Source organism: Phyllobates terribilis, unplaced genomic scaffold, assembly GCF_046119375.1.
Source record: "Phyllobates terribilis strain yellow unplaced genomic scaffold, ASM4611937v1 Scaffold_1__5_contigs__length_1240528914, whole genome shotgun sequence".
Classification (NCBI taxonomy): domain Eukaryota; kingdom Metazoa; phylum Chordata; class Amphibia; order Anura; family Dendrobatidae; genus Phyllobates; species Phyllobates terribilis.
The window spans coordinates 881,191,339-881,207,769 of NW_027362761.1; the positions used below are offsets into that span (position 1 = coordinate 881,191,339).

Sequence of the window (16,431 nt, forward strand, 5' to 3'; positions counted from 1 at the left end):
ACATAGAATCTGAACTATAAGCTTTGACCAAGATATACAGAAATGTCAGACACAGATACATAAGCCATTTATCACGAGTAGCATTTAGTGAAAACTGTGTCAGTGCTGGAGACTATTGAACACGCAAGTGGGCCATCTTTATATATAACAATCAATGTGTCGATCAACACATGCATGTAAATCCATAAGACCTAAACTTTAGAAACTGACACAAGTTCAATGTTTTCCTAGAGGGAAATCTTATTAAAGGTTACTTTCCCATAGAGTGTTGGCTACAAGTCACCTTAAAGTAGCCATTACATCACAAATCAAGGGCGGCTCGGTGTCACCCTAGACTAAACGTTGCCTAGTTCTCTAAATAATGGGAAATTTGCAAAATACACCACAATCCAGATGCCAATTGCAGGCACTTGTTTCCATTATACCTTTTCTCTGATTGTTCCTCACCTGGTTTTGGCTCCCACTGCTGAGAAAAAATACTGATCAAATACTGATAGTGGGGCCATGGCCTTAATGTAAGTCTATGACAGTCTCAATCTGAGTGTCAAACTAAGGGCACATTCACACGTTCAATTTTCACGTACGAGTACCATCTCTGTTTTTCGTGGATAGACTCGTACCTGTGGTAGTCTATGGGGCCATTCACGTGTCCGATTTTTTTCCTCAGACAGAATGGTCCATGGAAAATATTGGAGACGTGTCCAATTTGATCGGAGGGTTGGATCAAAATCAGCAGTGCAAATGAATGGGTCCTTGAAAAAAATTGGACTGCACTTGGATGATATCAATTTTCACAGACTGTCAGATGGAAGAAGGTGGAGAATATATTATTAATTTCTATACGTACAAGAAAATCGGATGACAATCATAGCACACAATGATTCAACTCCGATCAAAGTCTGATCAGAATTATCAGTCCGATTTTCTCGTACGCGAAAAGAAATCAGATTGCTGAATGAGCCCTTACATTGAGTACGTGACTTCTGATCCACACAATCAATGTGTGAGCTGCCTAATGTCAACTGCGGGCAGGAGCCATAATAGGGACCAAAGTTGTGTTCAAACCAGTATTTTAATGCAGATTAAAAATACTTTTACTGATCACCAATGGGAAAAAAATAAAAACACTGGAGTGGCACTTTAAAGAGGTTATATGTGCAACTACCGGTAATATAGATGATCTATTCCCATGTGAAGCAGCCGCTGCCGGGTATAGCAGGACAGCTCCAATTCTCTTGAATAGGTGCTGATCTGCGGTAATCAGCAGCGACCACTACACATTGAACGGAGCGGCTCAGAGCAGTACAGTGCTGTTCAATGGGCCCGATCCTTTAAGCTTGTCCTTTTACTAACCATTCTTAATGAAGATAGCGCTGGAGTAACATACGCCTTTTAATGAATGGGACATATGTTAAAATTGCTGTGCCCCTCCCCCAAAAGTGTTACTCCAGTCAGGGACTAGAGTACATTTCCGATGCAATTAACATCATGAAAGGAGTAAACTGTGCTGAATTTGCTGTGCGGACCTCGCCACACCATCTCTCACCTAAACTCTACCCACTTTGGCAGAGCTGTCAGAGACTTGCATAAAAGCACCAATAGCCACAAAATGTTTGGGTAACTGAGTAGACATTGTAAGAAAACACCTTGATGAATCGGGCCCAAAGTGTTTACATCCAGCCGCTGTCAGAGCTGTAAACACCTGATTGATGGAGGTGGTGGGTGTCAGGCCCCCCCAACTAGCCAAAATTGATGACCAATCCTCAGGACAGGTATCAATGTTAGATGTCCGGACATTCTCTTTAAGTAAGTAAATAGGTGTAAAGAATAGAAAAGTATAACATGTCTATGGAAATGCACCAAACTTGTCATAGTGGCTCATGAGGAGTTGGCTTTGGTGGATCTTCTGCCCGCTACTGACGCCTATTAAGTCATAACTGCAGAAATTCTGACTTGTGAGTGAAATGTGATAATAGTCAAAGATCATCAGGAAAGAACATACTCACAAAACACTCAGCAGCATCATCCATCAGGCCAAGCTGGAAGCGGTGCTCATCTTTAAAGCTCTCGGCAAGGGCAAGCCGCATGGCATCGGAGGGGAGCACCTTCTCTCTACTAGTTTGAAACTGGGAAAATATGGACTGTGGGAAAGAGAAGCAAAACACCAACTTTACAATCAAATTCATCCCATGAGCTCCATCATCATAAATAAGCTCCTGTACAGATATTGACTTCAGTCCTATAGATCAACCAGATAACAATTGGGGAAAATTTACCAAGACTGGCAGGTGAAAAAAATCTATAACACCAGGACTCAAGAATATTACCATCTTTCTCCTTGTAAAAGTGATATTCCAGAAGTCAGCCATGCCATTTAGATCAACACCATGCCGAAATTCTTGTGTTGGCAAAGCTCTTCAGAAATGGTGCTTTCAACCTTTTTTTTGCTGAAATAGTAATAAATATTTCCCATTGCAGAAAATGCCCATGAAAATCCATCACCATGGACTTAAACTACCAATTATCCACATTGGAAAGATGAGAAAAGCAATAGACCGTGGCAATTCCCGTATTACAGACCAGCATGGTCTACTAAATGGAATGGTGGGTGCAAGCAGACGAACAATGATCAGGACAAGTTAGATTAGAAAATGCCAAAATGTCGTCTGCTCTCTATCCCCATGTTACAGAACACTGGAAGCGCTGTTCTGCAGCTTGCAACCAGTCAACGTGCCTGGGGCTACTGATGTAGGTGATATGCCGGAGGTGGTGCATAGGTTGCCCTGAGCAGTTTTACGTGGAGCAGCTGCTACTTCAGAACAATAAGCTTTTGGTTGTTTTTTAATGCATTAATAATTTCAGAGTATAACTGGACAAACTAATGTGAAGAAGTGGAGGATACTCATTCAACCATACTGTTGGGACTAAATTGTAAAGAGGATCTCCACCTAAATTTTACATAGATCAGACAGTGAAGAAAAGTACAACCATTTTGCCACTTCTCTGCCCTCGGCACCAAGTTGATAGCATTCTATAGGAGTAACTTGTGACACACTGGCTGCTAGGGACAAGCGATCTGACAACATAAGTCATCTGTTCAGCTCAAAACTAGACTAGCATGGTGGTGACAGCAGAGCAGGCAGCCGCAGAGACACTCAGTGCTTGTCTCAGACTAAAAGTCAGAGAGCCTCTGCTACATATATCCGCACTATAATCTGCAATGTCTGAGATAATAGGTCACAATGATAGTAAACTTTACCACAATGGTTTGTGAACAAGCCCAGGAGCTGAAACTATCTAGTGTCTCCATGTAAATGCAAATAAACCTGTTTAACTGGAAAACCATGCAAAGGGAAGAAGGTGGGGGGGGGGGGGGGGGCGAGGGCGGAAAAAAATACTTCCAAGTAGGAAGGAAATTACCCCTCTAACATCAGCTTTTCTTATTATTGGCCAGAACAGAGTTGCCTGCCAAAAGTACCAAAAGCTGATGGAGCAAAGACCAAGTGATGACACGGACGACAACCAAATGGAATTATTGGTACCATTAATGGAAAATAAAGTACCGTATTGACACATGAAGGCTTTATCACAGCATTTGCTTCCAAAGAATGCAACTTTGGGTGTTTTTTTGCCGGCCATACTATCTTTAGGAGGGGAAGGGGGAAGCACGAGACATATTCTCTGTAATTCAGGTGAAATGTACTTAGGTCTGTGACTGCAGTACATTTACTGACATGGGCAGCTGACAGATTTGCCAAGTGCATCTTACTCCAGAGGACTCTAGATCAAGACTGGCCTAACGATGAATTCCTTGGTTCACAGTCCAAGTACGGACTGCAATGCATGGACCGTGCGGGGTTCTCCTGACCAGAACTGGTCAGCCTCATATATACTGATCCGCTTTAGGTCAGGAAACGCACGCCCAGTCCGTACTTGAACTGTGAAACCCAGATGTATGAAATCAGTCTACTGCGTTTTACTAATTTCACAGCCCAGACAGTGGGAAGTGAAACAGCCTGGAGGCAAGTGTGTGCACAGGTTTTCCCAGGTAACACTGAACCTTATTATGAGCTGTAAAATTGAAGGAAGGCCACTTAGTTAATACATTTAGATCTGGTTACCTACCTTTAAAGCACAAAATATGCACGCTTCTCCTAAGCAAACATGTCCAGTTAGCCCACGTAAACTGCGCCGAAAGATGTCCAACTGCCACAAAACCTGCAAGGAAAATAGAACGGCAGAATAAGCCAACACTGAAACACTTATGGGGGTTCTGTTGTGCACGTTCTGCATTCACGTGGACCAACTGCATGAGAAAGGCTGGACTTGATGGACCGGTGTATTCTCAACCTACACACCTATGTACTTAGCTGAAAGCTGCTCTCGATTAAAAAAAGTCTAAGGGGTAACGTTTCTCCTTGTGGAGAGTGACATGTCAAGCCTGGCATATCAGAGTGAGGAGACTTATACGCAATGCAATGCTCCTCTGGGAAATGAGATATGCAAATTGTCTCTTCAGAGAGGAAGAGGACTAGAACTCTAGCGCCACCTATTGGAAGCAGCGAACCTAAAAACCATAAGGCTGTGTGCCCACTATGCGTTTTTTAAACATTTAAGCAGCGGCAATTCTGCTGCAGAAACGCTTAAAAAACGCTTGGTAGAAGGCCTGCCATGTCCCCCAATGATAATCCGTATGTGCTGTGCACATGTTGCGGAAATTTCCGCTGCGGATTATCATTGCGGAAAAAAACGCAGCACTACCAATTATTTTGCGGAAGCGCTGCGTTTTCGCCGCCATTGACTTGCGTTGGAACGCATGGCATCCGCTTGACTGCATCTGTACATGCGGATTACATGCGTTTCAATGTGCGGATGGTACCCGGGTGTGGAGGAGAGGAGACTCTCCTCCGGACCCGGGTACCATAGAACCTGTATAAAAAAAAAAAAAAAAGAATAAAATAAAAAATAAATATGATACTTACCTTCTGATGGCCCGCGGTGCGCTTGTCTTCGCTTGCCGGCAGATCGCAGTGGACTCAAGGACCTGCGCTGACGTCATTTAGTCATGTGACGATAGGTCCTTCAGTGTACCGAGAGCTGCCGGCAAGCCGAGACGCGTCAAATCAAGACTCCCGGGGCCATCAGAAGGCAAGTATAGATTTATTTTTTACCATTCTTTACTGTCACACTACATAAATACATGCCGGTTGCATGGATTTATATAGTGTGACCAAGTTGTCAAGCACTTTCCAAGTGATGCTAAAATCGCTTGGAAAGCGCTTGTCAATCTGCATGCGGAAACGCATGTGAAGAACGCTTCACTTCCGCATGTCCCTGGCAGGAAAACGCATGCACAATCCACATGGACGATCCGCATGGGTTTTTTCTGCCAGGGAGATGCAGAAACGCTCAGGAAAAATCCGGAGCATTTCTGCATCGTGGGCACATAGCCTAAAAGTTAATTCTAGGGACAAATCCGTTTCAAGATCAGAAGATACTGCATAAGTACATGGATAGATTCAATAAGGGGGTTGTCCCTGTTCAGACTCAGTTATGTGTAAAAATAAACAAAAAACCCTGAGCTTTACATAACCTCATTGGGTCTAACGGTGCCTCTGCTGCCCCAGCCTTTCATGATTGGCTGCTCAGAGGACAAGCAATAGAGGTGGCTGTCATGTCAACAGTACTGCAGCCAATCAACAGAGGCAACAGAGAGTGTTGGACTCATTGAGGTCAAGTAAAGCTCAAGGGTTAAAAAATAAAAATCAAATACCTTATTGAGCCTATGGGGACAAGCCTTTAAATCTAAATTGTGTAACATTTCATATGCACATTCACACGCAGACAAAATAAATAGCTACAGAAAAGTAGATAAATTATACCAACCAGATGTCATAAGGAACAGACGAAGAGGAAGGACCCTCAATCATCAAAACAGTTCTAATACATCCAATTGGTATGCAAGAAATGGCCTTGTGGCCAAGTGTCTCACCATACATGAAGATTCTGTAGTCAGAAATATTTCCCCTCTACTGTTAGTTCTCATAGAAATGTACAAGTAGCTTGACATCTGGGTGTTACCATTTCTCTTGTCAAAGAGGCTTGGCCAATGTCAGACTGCACAACTGACAACACCCAGGGATCAAGTCAATGACACATGTGGAGGGGTATTCCCATCTCCAAGATCCTATCCCAATATGTAGAAGATGTAATAATAATGTTAGCAAATACCTCCTCCAATTAGAAATGTAGTATAGTTCTTCTGATTCGCTATGTCTCTTTCCTCATGTGCAGGACCTTAGGTATCCATGGTTACATCCACTCATAGTGACAGTTAGATAGTTGCTAATGGTCATAACCATGGATACCTAAGGTCCTGTAATGAAGAAAGACATAGCAAATCAGAAAGCTATACTACATTTTTAATTTGAGCTATTAGCTAATATTATTACACCTAGAACATATTGGGAGAGGATCTTGGAGATGGGAGTACCCCTATAAGAATAACAGAGGAACAGTGCAACTAATCGTAAGAAAATATGCTTCCTCCAGAATTACTATTTCACAAGAAACATAGTTACTTAGTAAAGTTTCATGACGACCTTGAAAGGTGACTAAGAAATAAAAGTCCACATAAGAGGAAAGTCGTCCATACCATTAGATGGCACATATATTGATACATTGTTTTTTCCCTTTGGAGTCTAGCAGCATGCGCAGGAGCTTTCAGAAATCTCACTCACTTGGCTGGAACTGTGAAATACTATGTTTTTTTCCTGTGGAAATTAGTTCTTGAAAGTTCAGATCATGCATTTTTTTGGGAGGGGGTGGGGAGTATTTTGTTTTTATTTTTTTTATTTTTAAATCCACCACATGGTTCTGGAGATACTGCCCTTTTTAATAAGCGCAATTTTTCTGATCTTTACAAGAGGACCTGACTCCGCATTCTCAGAGAGGTGTTTTTAGGCTGCTCCGCATATTCAGCGTGTAAGCACCACCCCCTTGGAAAAGACAAGAAAAAGTAGAACTAGATAAAAAGTTCCCACATCACTAGAACCGCATTGCGGCTTAATATATTAAAAGACACAAAATAATCAGGGGGAATAAAGTAAGAACAATGGCCACTTTTGACCTGGTGACAGGTGAGGGTTCCACCTGATACACTATCCATTTTATGTCATCCCATCATGGTTCACATTTGACCTGCTGCATACATGTAAAATACAGGAGAAGATGATGGCAAACTACAGATTCCCAAATATAAGGGGGTAGGAGGGTTCTATATTGCATGTTTGACGTTGACCTTTACAAGGAAAAATCAAAAGGCAGAATATTTACATTTTCCTAAAAAAAAAAAAAAAAACATGCAACAAGTGCTTTGATTAAGACAAGCATTTTCTTCTTTAATCTCATAAAGGAAATGTATTTCTGAATCAATTGGAGCTCAAAAGCATTTCCTTCCTCCTCTTAAGAAGTCCCTTGGAGACTTATCTACAGCATAGAGGAAAAGTAACCCTTCAATCAGGCGTTCTCTGTGTAAAACTGAACTAGTCTCTTTTGCAAGCACAGAGCCGGATCAGACCCCTTCACACATTCAGTAAGGGGTCCCATCATCCCATCACTGCCCGCACCACGTACACTGCCACCGGCTAATGAAACATCTTGGCATACTTTATGCTTGCATCAGATCATTTTAATATTGAGGTCAATGGATGCAAACGCTGTTCAAATATCCTGCTGCCTCCCACGCTGGACTGACATACATATGAAGGATGGACGAGGTATTAGATTAACAGAAAACTAGCCAAAAATGGAGGCGTAGACAAGAAAAATGGTATTTGCACTGGCGGGCTCCTGAGATTTGTCAGTGTATAATTAGTGTACCCACCACTCCTTAAAGGGAAGGTTCACCTAAGCAGCACACTCTTAAGTTATCATTCTAACACATGTAAAAATAAAAATCATCCATGGTTTTATATCGGCCTGTCTCTCCCTGGTTACAGACCAGAATCGGAGTGTCTGGCACTGCTCTACGACAACTCGTGTGTGCTGTCAGATATGGTCACTGGCAGCACAGACATTACATTCTATGCAACTACTCACATATCAGAGGTTTTGCTGACGGATGGCCCAGAAAAAAAATAAAATAAAAAGAAGTAGTTACTTACCGGTAACGGGATTTCTCAGAGCCCATGACGGCACCACGGAGAGAGGGGATCCGCCCTTCAAGGACAGGAAACCTACAGATAAAAAGGCGGTACCTCTCTCCCGCATCAGTTGTTTACAGAGCATGAGAGGACCACCAGGTTAGTAACACGAAATTTTACAATTTAAGACCTCGTCAGACACACCACGTGGCTACAACAAGTAACTAAAGTGTGCGCACCCATACGTGAAGGGAGGGAATGTACGGGTGCCGTCATGGGCTCTGAGAAATCCCGTTACCGGTAAGTAACTACGTCTTTCTCCTTCTCCCATGATGGCACCACGGAGAGAATTACAGAGAAGTGACTCATTAGGGAGGGGACCACAGCTTCCAGAACCCTTCTCCCGAAAGGTCCGAAGAAGAGGTTAAGTCTAGCCAGTAGTGATTAAAGAAGGTAGGGGGGGGGGGGGGGGGACCAGGTTGCCGCTCTACATATCTGCTCTATCGTAGCACCGGCCTTCTCCGCCCAGGAGGCTGCCACCGGTCTCGCTGAGTGGGCCTTCAGTTTCTCCCCGTGAGGAGTAAGATAGTGTGATGGCCTCCCTTATCCATCTGGCCAGCGTGCCCTTAGAAGCTTCCTTCCCCTTACGAGGGCCCTGAAAGCAAACAAAGAGAGAGAGAGAGAACTATCCTGCCTACACTCTTGTGTCGCCTCTAGATATTGGATTAGGCATCTTCTGACGTCTAGTGTATGCAAGACCTTCTCTTTCGTGTTCCTAGAGTTAGGGCAGAAAGAAGGAAGGGTGATTTCCTGGTACAAATTCCAGGCTGTCAAGTGTAAGCTTGACGCCCGAGGGTGGAGGACCGGACCCTGAGAAAGAAGGTCCGGGAGCTCCGGAAGATCCCATGGGTCGGATATTGATAACCTCCTCAGCCATGAAAACCATGCCCTCTTTGGCCAAAAGGGGGAATATCAAGATTACCCTCGCTCCCTCTTTTCTGATTTTCCTCAGAACAGCTGGAATCAGAGCGGTCGGAGGAAAAGCGTAAGCTAGAGGATAATTCCATGGGATCATGAAGGCATCCACGGCTACGGGGTTCCCTCTGGGATCTAGGGAGCAAAAAGAGCGTGTTTTTTGTTCTGATTGTTGGCGAACAGATCTATGGAGGGCCGGCCCCACCTTTGTACAATCAGCCGAAAAACTGCTCGACTTAATACCAACTCGCCCTGGTTCAGCTGTATCCGACTCAGTCTGCGGTGCGATTTTCTATCCCTTTTATGTGTAGAGCGGATAGGGATTGTAAGTACTCCTCGGCTAAGTGAAAGATGACCTCTGTCATCTGCATTAGGGAATGGGACCGTGTACCCCCCTGGTGGTTCAGGTATGCCACTACTACTTGGTTGTCTGAAAAGACCGTCACATGATGACCTTGTAGTGTATGCATGAATTCCTGGAGTGCCCGCTCTACCGCTAGGAGCTCCTTCATGTTCGAGGACATTAGTTTTAGGCGTTCTGTCCAGACCCCCTGAGCTACCAGATTGTTGAGGTGAGCCCCCCAGACTTGCATCTGTGGTCAAGATTTGCGGTGTTGGGATTGTCCAAGGAATCCCCCGGGCTAGATTGTCTATGTTCCCCCACCACTCTAGGGAAAGTGTGGTTTTTGCAGATAGCATTAAAAGCCCTTCTAGGGCTTTTTCTGCCTCTAGGATTTCCCACTGAAGGGTTCTGGTATGTATTTGAGGCCATTGGACGTCCGGAAAGCATGCTGTCAGGGAATCTAGTAGGGACATGGCTTTCCGAAGGGACATAGACGGGTGGGACCTGAGATATCTGTCTTAGGATTTTTTGAATTTCCCCTTCGGGGAGACGACACTCCTGACCTTTTGAATCCAGCACGATGCCTAGATATTCCTGTATTTGGCATGGTTCTGTTTTGGACTTTTCCAGATTCAAAAGCCATCATAAGCGAGTCAAGGAATCCATGACCTTTTTCAGATGGGATTTGCAGTCAAGGAAGGAGCTGCCTATTATCAGGAAGTCATCTAGGTATGGGACGACCAGGGTGTTCTGTTCCCTTAGATGAGCCATCACCTCTGCAACAACTTTGGTGAAGACCCTTGGGGCTATGGCGATGCCGAATGGGAGGGCTGTATATTGGTAGTGTCTTTGTGTATCGGGACGTGATAATAAGCGTCCTTTAAGTTCAGGACGGCCATGAAACAACCGGGAAACCGCATTCTTACTGAAGATTTTATGGTTTCCATTTTGAAGGCTTCCACCTTCAACAGTTTGTTCAGCTTTTTTAGATTCACAATCGTCCTGTATGTCCCATCTGTTTTTTTTCTCAGGAATAATGGAGAATAGAAGCCCATGCCCCCCCCCCTTTCCCCCCGGGACCTCCTGAAGGACTGCCTTCCCTACCAGTCCCTGGATTTCCTGCTCCAACGCCAGTTGCTCCTCGTTTGAAGACCTTTCGTGGGTTATAACAAAGTTTTGCTGAGGGAATTTGAGGAACTGGAGTTTCAGGCCCGATTATATTATACTCAGAATCCATGAGCTGTTGGATATTAGCTCCCAGGCCGGGAGAAAACTTGATAGCCTTCCCCCCACCCGAGGCAAATCTTCATTGGGGGGCCTTTGTTATCACTGGAGGGCTGGTTAAATAGGAATCCCTTGGTTTTCCTTCTCCTTTCTTCCCATCTATCCTGTTCTTTAGGGGGCTTTCTATGTATAAACCTTCTACTCCGAAAAGGTTTCCTGTAAGTAGTGTTAGACAGGATAGGAAACCGTTTCTTATTGTCCCCTGCCTTATTCAAGATATCATCAAGGGCGGGCCCAAATAGAAACTCGCCCTCACAGGGGATGTAGCACAACCTAGACTTAGTCTGCAGATCCCCGGGCCAACATTTGAGCCAGAGGGCTCGTCTAGCCGCGTTAGCAAGCCCTGCTGCTCTAGCACCTAACCCGACGGAGTCCACCGAAGTATCAGCCAGGAAGGCCGCCGCCCCTTTCATTATCGGGATAGATTCAAGGATTGTGTCTCTCGATGTTTTTTGCCTCAGTTGCGTTTCAAGCTGATCCAGCCAGACCATTAGTGACCTGGCCGTACATGTGGCAGCTACCGCAGGTTTTAACCCCCCTCCAGCGGCTTCCCAGGAACCCTTTAGGAAGGTGTCTGCCTTTTTATCCATGGGGTCTTTTAAGACGCCCATGTCCTCAAATGGAAGGAAGTATTTCCTTGAGGCCTTGGCTATGGCGACATCTAGTTTTGGTGCTTTCTCCCAAAAGAACATACTGGGTCCTCAAATGGGTACTTTCGTTTGGGGGAAAGGAAGCCCTTCCTCTCCGGTCTTTTCCACTCTCTTAATCAGCGAGTGAACATGTTCGTTGAGTGGAAAAGATCTCCTCTTTTTTTGTTCTAGACTGCCGAACATCACGTCTTATATGGATTTTTTGGGCAAATCTCGGGGTTCCCTCGCATATAGTCTGCTCAATGCAGGAGCTGCAGAGTCTCTTATCCCAAGTGGTGGGCAAGGTTTCAGTGCATAGTGCACAAGTCCTATTTTTTGTTTTCCCTGTACTCTTTTTTCCCTATAGGAGACAAAAGAGAGAGAGCAAGTGTCCCTATGGCCTTTCACGAAGCTCACTTACCAACCAGACGGAAGAGCCATCTTCGTAGACAGAGTCCTCCTGGAAGATGCAGAGGTGGAGTCCTTGCTGCGCTGCGACGATCTGCCGGAGATCCCGCTTCCACTGTTCCGGTCCTGGTGCCCCCCTCTTCCGGTCTCTTCTTTCGTTGGGTGGCGGTGGTGACTGAGGAGGTAGCTCTTGCTCCTCAGGTAGCTCCTGGTCACTCATTATTATTATATATGTATAAATATATACTCTTTTTTTTTTTTTTTTTTTCCCCCCACACAGCGTGCCAGAGCTCTGATGAGCAACTACTGGCGTCCTTCGCTGTCTTTTTAAGGCACTGGGAGTCCCTCCCATAGTGCCTGTGGTGACCCGACGCCCCCTCCTCCCCTGCACCTGCAGGAGGACGCCTGCGCAGACTGGCTACCCAGTCATGCAATGCGGTGTTGCGTCATTCAGGGGCGCCCGGCGCGCGTGCGGGGGGGAGGGACGCCCGCGCCTGCGCAGACTGGCTACCCAGTCATGCATTGCAGCGCCGCGTCATCCAGGGGCGCCCCGCGCGGCAGACCCGGAAGTTGAAATGCACGCCGCCTGGCCGCGCTCTCACCTCAGCAACCAGGGGGGGTCCAGCACAGTTTTCGACGGCCCCGACAGGCCCTGCCTCTTCGTCTGGACCCCCTTCCGCACACCCTAAGGGCCCACTGACCCCAGCGGTGGGGCATCAGGACACCGCACCAGCCGAGGCAGGGGACTCCCGCTGCCTGGATCGGACTGGCCGGGCCTGGCATCCCACGACGTCCATCTTCTGGCACCCCGAGGCATGCCTCCTCCGGACTGTAGGGTCCCGTCAAGGACAGGAAACCAACTGATGCGGGAGAGAGGTACCGCCCTTTTATCTGTAGGTTTCCTGTCCTTGAAGGGCGGATCCCCTCTCTCCGTGGTGCCGTCATGGGGGAAGGAGAAAAGACAATTTCCCCTGCTGGTCTAATTTCTGCACCAAACTTGACCATTCAAGTGGAGGGGTCTGCAAAGAAAATGGACAGCTCACAAAGTCTCATGGTGTTTTGTCTGATTTTCACAGACTGGTTGCCGGGGAATGTTGCTGTGGGAAACATGAGTTGTTTTTTTTTTGCATGTAAAGAAAAATGCATGACACATGGACTTCTGAATAAGGCCTTAATAGGATTCTGCTGCGGTATAAAATATAATATAGAAATGCCTTTCTTAGAAAAAGAAAAAAAACTGCCTGGATCTAAACCACCTCCACCCCATTCATAAGCAATGATAAGACCTCCTGTGACCTGACTGCTGAGGACGGATTGACTGCAGCGTCAAGTGACTGATCCCAGGGCACTGATCACTTCTGGTAGGTACTGAAGCTCAGCTCCTATTGAAATGGATAGGATCCGAGCTCCACTACACAGTAACTACCACTACAAAGTGAAAGTGGCTTCGTTCACTATTTAGAATTGGCCACCACCGGAGCTGAAAACAGCCGACCATAGGGGTCCAAGTGTCACATCCCCACAGATGGCTAATGTGAAGGAAAGGTCATCAATACCTTAAAGGGGATCTGTCAGAAGGTTTTTGCTATGTAATCTGAGGACAGCATGAGGTAGGGGCTGAGACACAGATTTCAGGGATGTGTCACTTATTAGGCCGTGTGCTGTTTCCATAAAGCATTCATTGTATCACCAAGAGATTAACACTGGCAGACTATATCTTGCGTGAGCCCTGGTCAGACCACACACCTCCGATAAGCATTGACATCCCATTCATCAATTACTAGCCCCCTGCAGCCACTGGCCATGGCAGTCATTTTCTGTACATGTAGGAGCCACCAGTGAACAATGGATAGGACGTCATCATTACATAACTATAAACATAGTGTAGTAGGCAAGGAATACATTTGACTCCATTATTATAAGATTATATAACCACTCAAGTGTATCCTCACCATTATCAATTTTGCCTCATTACTAGTGCACCGCGTCCGTTCCCACTGCCTTTGGTTTATAGCCATACATGTACTATCAGCAAATAATTGGGCACCTGTGGTCTGCAGACTTGTAGGTGGAAGCACCTTGTCCTTTCAGGTGGTCATTTCTAAATTACGACCTCAATTTCCTCTGACGAGAAGAATACATGCTATAAGACACCAATGGGGCACGTGTTGGTAAGTCATCCATGACCAGCAGTCAGGACCGAAAACCACAAGGTAAACACTGCGCACCAGCATGAGGCATACTGTCACCGAGCTGCCCCACAGCACTTGTGGCTCTGCTAAATCTTTCATTTACTTTAATTAGCCGTGGTATGGTGCCACAACAGACTGACCCCTGGAGAGGGTCAAATGGCCCCAGGAGGTCACCTGGGAGGAACACTGCAGCCATGGAAAGAACGCAAGTAACAGAAAATACAGAGTTTCAGTGTTGATCGTTTTGCCACAGCCATAAAGCCGCAGGCCAGTAATTTATTAATTAGCAAGTCAAATAAGAGCGGAGGATGAACTAATACGGCCCCAATACAATGCCAGATCAATAGGATGAGAAAACATGCCGTGCCAATATCAATTATTCACACGATAATTGACACTTGGTACAAGTGCCACCTCAGTGCACGCTCACCGTCTCGCACACACGGGCACACTTGTTCTCATACGACAATGCCAATGGATGCAAATAAAAATAAGAAAAAAAACAACTAAAGGACGCAAGTTGTAAAAATGTGGAACACCCACAATAAACCATATGATCCGGCACATAAATAGCATCAGTGTGTACATGGTATTTATTAGCACAGATGTCCAATGCGAAGAAAAAGAAATGCTTGGATCCGAGGTTACAAATGACAGCAGAATAAACACAGACGCGGCATCTAAGACTGGTATCTGCCCGTGTACAGAACCAACCGCCATCTCAGAGGACATACACACAGACCGCTCCGGGACTGCACACTGCCAAACCCTGCACAGGGGTAAACCTGGCGAGGGCAGAAGGCGGCCGGCACAGGTGGCGAGGCCAGAGAGGGAGGGGGAGACTACAGATCACAGGCTGTACACCAGCCGTATGTAAACAGGCGGACACTACAACCGCCATCCGCACCTGTATATTGTGTACACAAAACACCGATTACTACCACTCAGCTAAAGGGTTTCATGTCAGCAGCAAGTCCTAGGTGTCGAGTGAGACTTGTAGTTCTACGGAGTGTGAAGCAATAGCTGTGCCAGTGTGCCATGTACACACAGATATCTAAGCAAAGATGTGTATACCACAAATGGCATCACATACCACATCCACTGGCATTCCAAACATACAACATGGACACCAGGTGGGCGCCGCCACGCACCCGGACACCAGGTGGGCGCCGCCACGCACCCGGACACCAGGTGGGCGCCGCCACGCACCCGGACACCAGGTGGGCGCCGCCACGCACCCGGACACCAGGTGGGCGCCGCCACGCACCCGGACACCAGGTGGGCGCCGCCACGCACCCGGACACCAGGTGGGCGCCGCCACGCACCCGGACACCAGGTGGGCGCCGCCACGCACCCGGACACCAGGTGGGCGCCGCCACGCCACTTCAGGTACTGGCAGTATCACAGACAGGTATGGCCGCTCACCTGCACGGCGCTGTTCAGGAAGCAGCTGTTCTGGCCGGGCTCATTGAACAGGCCTTTGGTGGGAGCTAAGGAGAGCATACTGCCCGGCTGGTAGACCTTCCCCAGGTTCCCCCCCGCCTGTCGGCGGAATAGTTTCACCCAGGCCATGTCCCTCCGCCGCACGTTCCACAAGGCACAGCAGGTTGTCCGGGCACAGCGCTGCTTACACAGGGGTCGCTCCTGCCCCTAGTGGCCGGGAAGGCTCCATCTTCTCCCGGTGGCCGCACACGTGTTATACAGTCCCGGAGCCGCTCAGCTCTGTGCTGCTATGAGAGGGAGCAGAGGAGACGTGTGGGAGGAGGCGGAGTCGCCGTGTGTGGGGAGGAGCAGCTCTCTGCTTTCAGGAAAGGCGGAGCTCGCAGATTGTCCTAGCAGTCAGATCCCGTCCGTGACCCGCAGCTGCCGCCAGCTCACCAGCGCAGCCTGCAGTGACCGTCCCGTGCAGCCACTACCAGGCGCTCGGCGGACGGAGAGATGCGCAGCCCGGACTCCGCCCCCGTGTTGTTTTTTTGTTTTCTTTTCCGGTAGCTCACCTGTACGTGACGTACGGGGGCGGGGCATCATCTGATTGGCCACCTGACATTCAGGGCAGGTGGGGGGCGTGGTCTGTGTGACATTGCGCGTGACTTGTCCTAGGGGGGTTGTGTGTGGCCTGAAGCCCAACTCAGGCTGCTGCTGCCGTATACCTGGCAGTGCGGAGCCGAGGCCATGGGGGAGGGGTGTTACTGCTGACCGGCTCCACTATATGGGACACAAAATGGGCTACTATGTGGGATATTATATGAGACACTGTGAGATATTTTGTGGGATACTTTATGGGACACTATGTGGGATAATTTATGGGACACTATGTGGGATACTTTATGGGACACTATGTGGGATACTTTATGGGACACTATGTGGGATAATTTATGGGACACTATGTGGGATACTTTATGGGACACTATGTGGGATACTTTATGGGACACTATGTGGGATACTTTATGGGGCAC

At 47.1% G+C, this 16,431-nt stretch overlaps 1 protein-coding gene across 1 annotated transcript in view; it reads right to left on the reverse strand.

Moving 5' to 3' along the window:
* USP53 (ubiquitin specific peptidase 53) overlaps positions 1-15,972 on the reverse strand; it is a 36,958-nt gene extending 20,986 nt beyond the window's left edge. Inside the window, exons 1-3 of the mRNA XM_073639758.1 lie at positions 15,401-15,972; positions 4,126-4,218; positions 2,007-2,141 (exon numbers count right to left, since the gene is read on the reverse strand). Of these exons, the coding sequence (XP_073495859.1) occupies positions 2,007-2,141; positions 4,126-4,218; positions 15,401-15,547 (375 nt within the window). The 5' untranslated portion in view covers positions 15,548-15,972. The remainder of the gene's footprint in view (positions 1-2,006; positions 2,142-4,125; positions 4,219-15,400) is intronic.
* Between the last annotated feature and the right edge of the window lie 459 nt (positions 15,973-16,431).